At 55.0% G+C, this 11163-nt stretch overlaps 1 protein-coding gene across 1 annotated transcript; it reads right to left on the bottom strand.

Annotated features, from left to right (window-relative positions):
- Positions 1-255: 255 nt before the first annotated feature.
- Cln6 (CLN6 transmembrane ER protein) lies at positions 256-9034 on the bottom strand. The gene is made up of 7 exons (XM_090321311.1): positions 8878-9034; positions 6592-6706; positions 5182-5280; positions 3971-4159; positions 3654-3709; positions 2932-3054; positions 256-913 (listed from the first exon to the last, which is right to left on the bottom strand). Exons 1-7 carry the CDS (start codon positions 8961-8963, stop codon positions 643-645), a joined length of 939 nt encoding a protein of 312 aa, XP_090177437.1. The 5' UTR covers positions 8964-9034; the 3' UTR covers positions 256-642.
- Positions 9035-11163: the final 2129 nt, after the last annotated feature.

Genomic DNA, 11163 nt, shown 5'->3' with positions numbered 1-11163 from the left:
AAGACTGGCTGCAACCTGCAGCAACATGATCAGGGCTGGCTGCAACATGAAACTGGGGTACCTTTCACTGAGAGCCCCTGGACCAGAGGCCTGGGAGGAGAACTTGGGGGGGGGGGGGACACTGGGCTGAGAGGAACAGGCTTCCCTTGACAGAAAGAGATGCAGGTTAAGACAGGCAGACTGCTAAGAGCCCAGAGCTGTCAGCCCCTATAACGGAGCTCAAGGAGTAGAACAAGGGTTTGAGACCTGTGTGCTGACGCTCCACGGTTGGCAGGCACCAAGTGGTGCCGCATGGGAGAGCTGGGTTTCAGGTACCCCAGGTATGCGCGTGATCCTTTCCGGCTGGGAGAGGGTAGTGACTTGACAGAGCTAAGACTGCCTCAAGAGGGTGAGTCACCCAAGCCACGGGGCCACGTTGGCTCCATGGGCCTGAGAGGATAAGTGCTCTGATCAATAATCCAGAGAAAGAGGACACAGCTCCCAAGCCTACTAAATCAAGGAGAAACCTGACCCAAGCTGCTAAGGCTATCAGTGATGCAGTCTACAGGCAGAGCCTCATGTCGTACATACGAGCACGCCCTCTCCCAGTGTTCAGACGCCCCACCACCCATCTCGCAGTGGAGCAGAGGCTGGCTCGGGGACTCAGGGCCGACTGCTGATGTGGAGAGTGTAGAAGGCCCAGGGTTCAGGGACATAGATGACACCGGGGTACTTCTTCCTGAGTACAGGGTCATTCCACAGCCAGGCCACCCAGATCACCACCAGCGAGAGGGTGAGGGTGAAGGAGTAGAGGAGGAAAAAGCCGTTGCTGTCCAGGAAGAGGCGTCTGCGCTTCTGGTGCAGGACGAGCGCCAACATAGCGAAAAAGGTGAAGATGAACAGGATGAAGATCTGGCCCTCGGTGACCAGGTACCTGGATGGGGAGGAAGGTCAAAGGGGCAAGGAGAGGTGGGTGCCCCCCCACCCTACCCTGCATAGGGGTGGGAGATGCCAGGCAGCCAGAACTGCTCAGCTGGTATTCAGCCCTGTGTGCACTTTGGCTTGATGCGTTTGCACACATGCATACACACACACACACACACACACACACACACACACGTGTGTGTGTGTGTGTATGTGTGTTTACTTATTTGCGACTGGGGATGCAAGTATGTAGCACATGTTCATTTATTTGGAACTGAGGACTGAACGCAGAGCTTTGCACAGAAGAGGCATATGCTCTGCCACCTGGGCTACACCCCTAGCCCGTCTGTGTTCTGGTTTGAGATCGGGTCTTGCAAACTTTGTCTGGGCTGGCTTCCAACCTCAGATCTTCCTGCCACTACCTCCTAGGTGGGGTAACGTGTACACCACCGTGCCTGGCTGGTTGCCACGATTTAAATAACGCTATTTTAAAAACAATATCTGCAAGTGGGAGCTTCTGGATTCTCTTGTCACATTCAGATAGGTCCACATGACAACTGAGGGACACTTGAAGAGCACTGCTGAGTACTGCCACAGGCCCCCCCCCCCCCCGTGTTTCTCCTGGCGTCTCACTGAGTGACTACTTGATGCATCTGTTCTTGGCTGCGTTCTCTGGGACCTGGAGCTTGAAGATGCAGGCATCACTGTCCCTTAGAGGCTGGGACACTGTCCACTCTCCAAAAGACCTGGCAGCAGGCCTGAGCACTGTCCTTGGGCTTTCTCAAGGCTAGCACTCTACCACTTGAGCCACAGCACCACTTCCAACTTTTTCTATGTATGTGGTACTGAGGAATTGAACCCAGGTCTTCGTGTATGCTAGGCAAGCACTCTACCACTAGGCCAAACTCCCGGCCTATGACTTTTTTTTGGGGGTGGGGGGGAGTCATGGGGCTTGAGCTCAACCTGGGCTCTGTCCCTGAGCTCTTCAGCTCAAGGCTGCCACCCTACCCTTGAGCCAAGCCCCACTTCCCATTTTCTAGAGGTTTAATTGGAGATGAGAGTCTCAGGTCCTTTTGTGCCCCAGCTGGCTTTGAACCTTGATCCTCAGATCTCAGCCTCCTGAGCAGCTAGGATTACAGGTGTGAGCTACGGCACTCTGGCCCCCCCCCCTTTTTTTTTTAAATCTCTCAACTTCCATGGAGAGCTGTGATGCCAATCTATCTACTCAAGGGACTACAGCTCTGCAACCTGGGGGCCTGTGACCATGAGGAAATGTGTGATATCTTGAGTAAGCAGTAAGCTTACTGCTGTGGTCCAGCCACTTTTTCTCCAGAGTAAATGCCCCCTTTCTCCTCCTCCCATTCTCTCTAACCCTGTCCTCAGGTAATACAGGCTCGCCCGCAGGAACCTTTGTAATGATAGGCACTGACCCAGGGAAAGAGAAACCTTTCCATGCCATGCCAGAGGAGCCTCATCTAACAAGGGCTCAAGTCTGTCCAGGCCTTTCCTGGAAGCAGCCTGTCCTCAGGGCAGAAGTGACAGGGAGCGAGGGAGCCAGGCGAGCCACCCCTAGGTGGCAAGGCCTAATCCTGTCCTAGAGGTCTCCATGGTACTTTGTGGTCCACAAAGCCCCTCCTCACCCCCAGGTCCCCACCATTTCCTGGAGTCGAGCAGGTAATTGTCTCCATTCTAGAGGGGAAACTGAGGCTCGGGGACTGCATAGGCAGGCTCTACTGGCCATCTAGTGGCAGCAGGGTCTGGGTAATGGGCACAGAGTAGGAAGGGGATGAGGCCAGAGACCGCAGTCTCACCCCCTCCATCTCTCTGTCTACCCTGACCTGGGCTGCTAGGTAAAAAAGGCCACTGCAAGAAACTGACGTGGGGTCCCAACTAGACCTGGGAGGACACAGGCTCCGATAGGACTGGCCTCACTCGGAGCTACCCGCAGGTCTGTGGTCCAGCTGACGGTGGCAGCTCACTGAGTGCCTTCGCCCCACCCTGCTCCACCCAGGGCTGCTGTCCACTCACCAGTAGTACAGGCCACTGGGTACCACCAGGAGCACGGCAGGGCCTGGCATGGAGCTCTGCGCTTTCGAGGGTGTGAAACAGCCGCTGAAGTATATGAAGAGGATGAGGAAGAAGGGGATGTACCTGGGAGAGGGAGACCCAGCCTTAGACGGCTGCCATGGCCCTGCCACTGTCCTCACCACCACTGTCCAATCCAGCTGGCCTGCCACTTCTATTGACCTCCTCCCTCTGGCCTCAGTTTACTACCCCCACCCCCACCCCCCTTTCAGGATAAAAGTGTTACAGATGACGCCTCTCTGTTCAGGTCCTGAATGCTTACTCTGAGCTCCCATTTCTGAACTTCCCTCCTGATGGAATGAAGCAGGGCTGGGGAAAGGAGATGGCTCTGGAAGTCCTGGGGGACACCCCCCGGGGACACCCCCCCCCCCCCGCCCCCCCAGCGCCACTCTACAAACACACACACTTCTAGGGGTGTGGCTCATTCCAGTCTCCAGCCTTGGCTGGGGACCGGACGACAGCCTCTCACTGCCCTCTAGTGGCTGCCTTAGGCACTGCGGGATTGGGGGGGGTAAGGGGCAGATGGGGGAGGAGAAAGGGGTGCGGGATTGGTCCAGCTCACAGCAGGAATGAGAACCCCATTCCAGGCACTCCACTCAGCACATGGAGCCGTGCACAGGCGGCCATGGCCTGCTGGGAGATGGACAGTCTGGGCCTTCACTCACCACAGGCAGTGGCCCAGATACTCGTCGTAGTAGTAGAGCAGCTCAAAGGAGTCGATCTGAGGGAGGCATGGTGTGGTAGGGTGAATGGGGGGCTGTTTCAGGGAGCTGGGCCCAAGTAACAGGCCTGGATACCCTTCCTTTACTTCCCCAGTTCCCCACTCAGGGCCTTGCCCTCTACTGGTGGGGGGACCCCAGGCTGGCACTGTAATGATAACCCACAAGCATCCTGGCTTGGCAGGGCTTTTGACAGAGGTCAGCGGTGGGGTTGGGCTGGAGCAGCTTCAAGCCCCCGGGACAGGCCCTTGGGGGAGCCTCACCAGCGTCTCCGGTTTGAGGTTCTTGATGATGGGGTTCTCGCGGACTGACAGATGGTGCTGGTAGCCACTGAAGAGCAGGCGGTGGTTGACAGAGTCGCCCACCAGGTGGATGCTGGCACCCATGATGAAGATGATGATGCTGATGGAGACCACAGAGCGTGGCAGGGTGCGCGGGGAGCGCTCGATGAGCTGGGGGGTCAGAACAAGGCCACAGCGTGCGACTGCCGCCCCCCCCATGGAAGCAGCAAGTCCCTTGCAAGTCAGCCCCACCCCCCCCACCTCCTGTAACCCTGTAAGCCCAGCAGGGGCCCCCAATGTTTGTATGTGCGTCCTCCACCTAAGGAAGGCCGGACACTAACAAGGTTAGACAGCCACGTGCTTGTGGCGACACCAGAGCCTCTACCACTGCAGGGGTCCACACCTGACCTCCCCGCCAACGATGAATCCAAGATACCTGCACATACCCATGTCCGTACCCAACACGAGTACACGTTCTCATTGTCCTTATTTCCTAACCAACACAGTGTATCAACAAAGGACAGCATCTACTTACTTAAATCATGTGGAGATTAGTCCCACAGTGGGGTTCTCCAGGACAGGGTTATGGCTGCCTTTCCTTCCATTATCTAGCCCCAGCCGGCCTGCCTGCCTGCCTTCCTTCCATCACCTGACCCCTGTCCCTAGCATTCCTTCCCTCTACTTTGACACTCTCTAGTCTCTCCTACCTCACTTTCCCCAGAATTTTTTTTGGGGGGTGGGGGGGCAGGGTTGGTCCAGGGGCTTGAACTCTGAGCCTGGGGTGCTGTCCCTGAGCTCTTCAGCTCAAAGCTAGTACTCTACCACTCTGAGCCACAGCACCACTTCCAGTTTTCTGGTGGTTCACTGGAGATAGAGTCTCATGAACTTTCATGCCCAGGCTCCCCAGATACTTAATGGTTCCCATGTACAGTCTCGGCAGCAGGCCTGCTGCCTGACCACTTCTCCCATTTTACTAACTGGCATACTGCCGGAACCCTTTGCATGCGCGTGCACACGCGTGCGCATGTGTGCGTGTGTGCATGGGTGTTGGGGGGGGGTGAGTAATGTCTCCATTCTCTTTGACATGTCCCTCTCACACAGTCCTCATTCTCCAAATGCAGTAGAGAAAGCCTAACTCCTCAATGGCCAGGGCTGGAAGTGAGAACAGGAGGAAAGATGGGACAAGATGGTACCTTGAGCAGAAGAAAGGGTGTGATGATGTTGTAGGCCATGTGGAAGTAGTCCCCGACACTGGGCTTGTTGAGAGGGAACCACTGGAGCGGGAACACGAGCTGCAGAGAGGGCCAGGTTTACTAGGTGGGTCTCAGGCCCTGGGGGCCAGCCCCTCACATAAATAAAAATAAGCTGAAATGTGAACAGCTAAAGTCATTTACTCACGCTCAAGTCCTGGGGTTTGAACTCAGGGCCTGACCCTGTGCTCAAGGCTAGCACATTCTACCACTTGAGCCACAGCAACACTTCTGGGTTTTTTTTCTGAGTAGTTTATTGGAGTTAAGAGTCTCACCTGGGCCTAGAGTTTGGCCTAGTGGTAGAGTGCTTGCCTAGCATGCACAAAGACCCTGGTTCAATTCCTCAGTACCACATACATAGAAAAAAGGCAGAAGTGGTGCAGTGGCTCAAGTGGTAGAGCTCTAGCCCTGAGAAAGCCTAAGAACACTGCTACAAGCCCTGGGACTGGCCAAAAAAAAAAAAAAAGAGTTGCACAAACTTTCCTGCCCAGGCTGGCTTTGAACTGTGATCCTCAGATCTCAGCCTCCAGAATAGCTGGGATTACAGGTGTGAGCCACCAGTGCCTGGCATTTGCTATTTTCAACCTTGTCATTAATTCAATAAAAACGTACTACACATTGTAATGTGTTAGGCACTGTTGTAGGTAGTATTTATCATCTTGCTAAACTTTGCCAAAACAACTTCACTCCTCCACATGAACACAGCAGCAGGAGGGGGTCACCATTCATGATATCATTACCATCCACTCAAATAACCAAGGTTATGTGCACCAGTAACCAGCAGGTACACGGTGCTGTCCGTCACCCATTTACCTATCTCCATGTACGTAATATAACTATTATCTCTTACCTATGCATCTAATTGATTACTATGTCTATCTCTATCATCTATTCTCATCTATCATCTATCCTCTCTCCTAGATACCTAGAGACTTAGATCATATCTACCATCTATCTATCTATCTATCTATCTACTACCTTCCTAAGTGAGGAGCTTTGGAGCACTTCTAGCATTTATCTCTTCTGTGGGAGACACCACTGGACACTGACATAAAAAAGTAACCTTGGCTGGGGGCTGGGGGCTGAAGCCTGTAATCCTAGCTACTCAGGAGGCTGAGATCTGAGGATCACGGTTCAAAGCCTGTCTTGCCATCAGAAAACCAGATGGGATACAACTCAAGACTCCTCTGATGGCCTCACATGCTCCCAGTGCCTGGCTGGCACACAGCTGGAGAATGACGACATGACGATCTATGCTCTTTGCTCAACGGCAAGCTCCCCTGGCAAATTCAAGTCCCATTAAGTCTCCCCAGTGGTGGTCAGGGCTCTGGCCACAGTTTCCCACTCACTCACCATAGCAATGGGACGGCCAAAGTCCAGAACCCAGTTCTGCAGTGTGAAATAGAACCACAGGTCAAAGTGGAAGGGAGCCGCGCCGTCAGCCTCATCCGCCTTGAGGGAGCTGTGCCTGGGAAGGGACAAGACCAGGAGTGAGCCCTTCTCTCCTCCCGCCACGGGAACCTGCCAAGATGAGAGACAAACAGGTGTGCCAATGTGAAGGCAGGAAGACACTCATGCCTGAGGTCTAGGGAAAGGGATTTTGCTGCAAATGCTGGAGTCCAGTGTACTGCAGGATTTCAGTGTCGATTTTGTCTTGATCATAGCTTCCTGTGATCTGGGAAGCCAAAGAGGAGCAAGAATTGTTGAGCTTTCTTCCTTCAAGACAAGGGGAAAAACACAGGATGCCAGCACAGTTGGGTGGTATGAAGCATGGTGATGGGTGTCAGTGGGCAACTGTACTGACCATTTGCAGGCACTACTGTGAGCTGTTACAAGTCGGCTGTCATTCATTCGTTCCCTTATTTACTGGGGCTGGAGCTGGGATACAGTGCCTTACACGTGCTAAACACCCTCCTCCCTTCATTTAGCCCAGTCACTCAACCTAAGCTCTAGAGTTTCTACATCTCATATGAGGGCATGGACACTGTAGTTATAGGCCATGGGATGGATACACTCTGGACCAATCTGAGCCCTTCAAATAGACTGCCTGGTAGGGACTGGAAGGGCCAGGGTCTCTTTCCCTCTTGGCTCCTCAACATTGAGACTCTTAACTACCCAGAGGGTAGAGGCAAGCTTCCCTCCCCCTTCCCCCCCCTACCATGACACTCCCCAGGCTCAAACCTCAGGCTTTTTAGCCCATTCCTGATTGCACAGACTTCATGGCCCCCAGCCATGCAAGTCCTAAGTCTCAATCGCCAGAAATTTCTGCCAAGCAGGGATGAGAAATGTTGGCAGGTAATGTGAAACAAGGCTGGCCAGTGCTTCCTCCACGGCTTCTAAGGCTACAGAATGGAGAAACCCACACCCTGGATGACAGCTGGGGTGCGCTGAGTACCATAACTGAATTACAAAAATGTGAGAAGCACCTAAGGGGCAGAAAAGGAAGAAGCCTTTGTTTTAGAAGTAAGTAGACACCCAGTATGGATGGAGATATGGAAAGAGGCTGATTTGGGTTCTGATAAGCAATGCCACACATGACAAAAACTTTCTTAAAAAAAAAAGATTAAAAAGAGCAGGTGCAGGCAAATAATGATAGGCGGAAAAAGGCAAGGAGAAGTTCCAAGAAAAAATCGAAAGTGTATACTCTCACTTGGCCTCCACAGGGAACAATGTTTACAAGGCCTTGTAAATACTGACATTTAAAATCAATCCACAAACAAGATAGAAGCTAGTTATGACAGAAGATCATTCAGAATATAATTCTGACCCTCTTAGCAAGTGCCGGACACACCAAAGATACTTAGTGAATGTCTGAGCAGCCTGGACTCCATCTGGCCAGGCTCCTTAGCCCACTCGAGCCTATAATTTATTCACATCACTACCATGACCACATCAGCAGACTCCAACGAGATGACCACAGGAACCTCATCCACAGTATATGCTCAATACATCGTCTGCCTAGGAGGAACACGGAGTCAGTGCAGTCTATGTGAGTTCTCCAGCCCGTCTCCTGACATCTGAAATCACACCACAAAGGCCCTGACACGGGCGTGGAGCTTACACCCCCCCCAGGCCTGCCCAGAGCCTCGGGTCTAGAGGCTGCCCTCTGAAGCCGTCATGAGGGGTAAAACCCTCGCGGGGCTCCTGAGGCGCAGCACTCACTGTCTGCAGGGCGTGCCCACTCGGGTGCAGGGTGGGCCTGCGTTCCAGCCCCAGCCCCGCTGCAATTACAAAGTTCATTTTCTCTCAGTCGTTTCAGAGCCCCCCGCCCTCCCGGCCTCCCCTGCCGTGTCTCCTCGGCGGGATCTCAACAGACCAGCCTCCAGGACGACCGCCGGCCGGAGGAGCCCCGGGCAGGGCCGGTGGGCAGGGCCGGTGGGCGCCACCAGCTTGACCACCCCTGGGGCTGGACGACAGGCGGGGCCCACCCGAGGGGCTCTGAAACGCAGACAGCGATTCCGGTGAGGAAGGAGAGGTAAAGGGAAGTGGAGGGCGGGAGGACAAGGACGAGTTCCCGAAGGTCTCGAGCGCGGTCCCGCCCGGGGCGGCTCCCTTCCCGGCCCCGGACTCCAGGGCCCGCCGAGGTCCCGGGGTCCCGTCCTCCCCGCCCGCCCGCCAGCCGCGCGCGCGCGCACCCACCTGGCCTGCAGGAAGAAGGCTCCGGGCTGCGTGCCCGGACCGCCCGCCGCTCCGCAGAGCTGCCGCCTCCGTGCCGCGGCCTCCATGGCTGCCCCGACGGCAGCCCAGGGAGCCGCAGCCGCGCGCTGGGACCACACGGAGGGTAGAGGCGGCTCGAGAGAGCGAGGGCGCGGGTGGGCGGGGTTTCGGGTGGGCGGAGCTTCCTGGCTGCGCGGTCCGCGGGTGGGCGGGGCCTCCGATGGCCGGGCCTCCGTGTGGGCGGAGCTTCTGTGTCCGGAGGGCGGGGCCTCAGGCCGGAGGAAGGAGGGGGTGGAGTCACCGGGCCGCGGGGCGGGGCGGTGCTGGCGGGAGCGGAGCGCGGGGAGGGAGGCGGGTGGTGAGGAGCCTGGGACCCGCAAGCCTGACCGGCCTAGGCTATGCTGACCCTGGGGTTTCCTTCAACGCCAGTCCAGAGCAGGAGGCCCCGAGAGCGGCCTTGCCCAGGTTGGCCGAGGCCTGTGATGGGCGCGAACTTGGGGAGACCACGGTGTCGCTGGGGAGAAGGCCAGGTGTGGGCCCCAGAGGCCTCGGGCTTCCACGTTCTTCCACGCTGGACACCTGGCTTCTAACGATTAAAGACATCCCTGAGTACATATTAGCGCCCGGCCCTGAGGGTGGGGACCTACCCAGTCAGTGGGTCTGGAGGAGAAGCCGGTTCTCCCCAAGGGGAGGTGGGTATGGGGGGCCCCCAGTCCAGTCCTGGCTCGGTGGCTTTGGAAAAAGTCACAGCCTGCGGGAGCCCTGGGGTGGGAGGAGCAGAGCAGCTCTAGTAAGGGCTTAGGCTTGGGGTGATGAGAAAGTAAGATCCTGGAGGACGGTGAAGTGAGGACAGGGACTGACCCCCTACGCTGGGGCCAGGGCCAGGCAGGAGTCCCCCCTCCCCTCCAGAGGGGTTATTGTCTGGAAGGATGGCAAGTTTGGCAAGAATATCAGCATGCAGAGAGGAAGAACAAGCGCTCTCCCAGGACCGACCGTTTTCCCTCTATGATGTTCTGAGGAGTTTGAGCTGGGTGCCTTGCACTGCAAGACACATTTGCACCACAGCTTCCATTGTCTCATGCGACCTTTACCCAATCATAGAGTTGGCAGAGGATGTCCTGCTTTTGAAGCAGAAGAAAGCCCACGTCCTTGTGTGCCCAAGGTCAGCTGAGGATATCGGTAAGATTGACTCTCCTGGGATTCATTCTGATAAATTAGATCTACAGATTGATTTTCGTGCCCAGCACAGAAGGATTAAGGCTCACATTCTAACCCCAATCTCTCGTTCTCTTCTGTCTTGGCATGCCTGCTGCGTTTCAGAGGGAGGGCTATGTGGGATGTGCCCACAGATGGAATAACTCTCAGGAGTGGGCTTCTAGTCATCAGGCTGTATGGAGGGAGCTTTAGATCCTTTTAATCCTGAGATCCCTTAAATACCAACCAATCTGCCCTCTGCCTGACACTGGCAGCTGCCTCCAAGCTGGCAGGAGACCAGGCCACGCTAAATAAACACTCATCCAGCGTGGTGAGATTCTAAGCCTTTCCCTGTGCCATCTCAATCAAGACCCCCATCTTGACTGGTTTTCATTTCTTCATTTATGTTTCTCGGGTACAAGGGTTTGGACTTACCCTCAGGCTTGCCCCGGCGGCTTTTAAATTTGTGGGACTAGGAGGGTGCCCACTTTTGAGCATGGAAGGTGGCCTCAAACTTGCTTATGACTCTCTGGGGAAACAATTCTTGCATACCAGAAGGGCAAATAATCTCTGCTGTCAGTGTCTGCAATTTCAGGGCCTAGCATCAAGTTTTTCTGCTGAAAAGATATCCAGCCCACTGTTTTGACTTTCTTTTGTTTTTGTTGTTGTTTGGTTATAGAACTTGAACTCCAGGCCTGGGCACTGCCCTGAGCCTCCTTTGTGCTCAAGGCTCGCACTCTACCACTTGAGCCACAGCAACACTTCCAGTTTTTGAGTGGTTAATTGGAGATAAGAGGCTCATGGACTCTTTAGTGCCCGGGCTGGCTTCAAACCATGATCCTCAGATCTCAGCCTCCTGGGTAGCTAGGATTATAGGTATGAGCACCTGGCTGTTTTGACTTTTACTTGAGCAGCTGTTCTCCATCCTTGGCAAAGCTAGATTTAGCCAGTACTTTTAAACAATATTTCCTAAGATGCTCCCAGCCACACCTGTCAGCCAGGTCCCCACCAACTGTTCAGTTTGACAACTGTCTTCATCCATGCCTGAACCCCCTGCCCCATTCTCCATAGCTC

Source organism: Megascapheus bottae, chromosome 30, assembly GCF_031878675.1.
Source record: "Megascapheus bottae isolate mThoBot1 chromosome 30, mThoBot2.hap1, whole genome shotgun sequence".
NCBI classification, from domain to species: Eukaryota; Metazoa; Chordata; class Mammalia; order Rodentia; family Geomyidae; genus Megascapheus; species Megascapheus bottae.
Note: the sequence above shows the minus strand (reverse complement) of the source record. Positions and strands in the feature narration are given on the sequence as shown.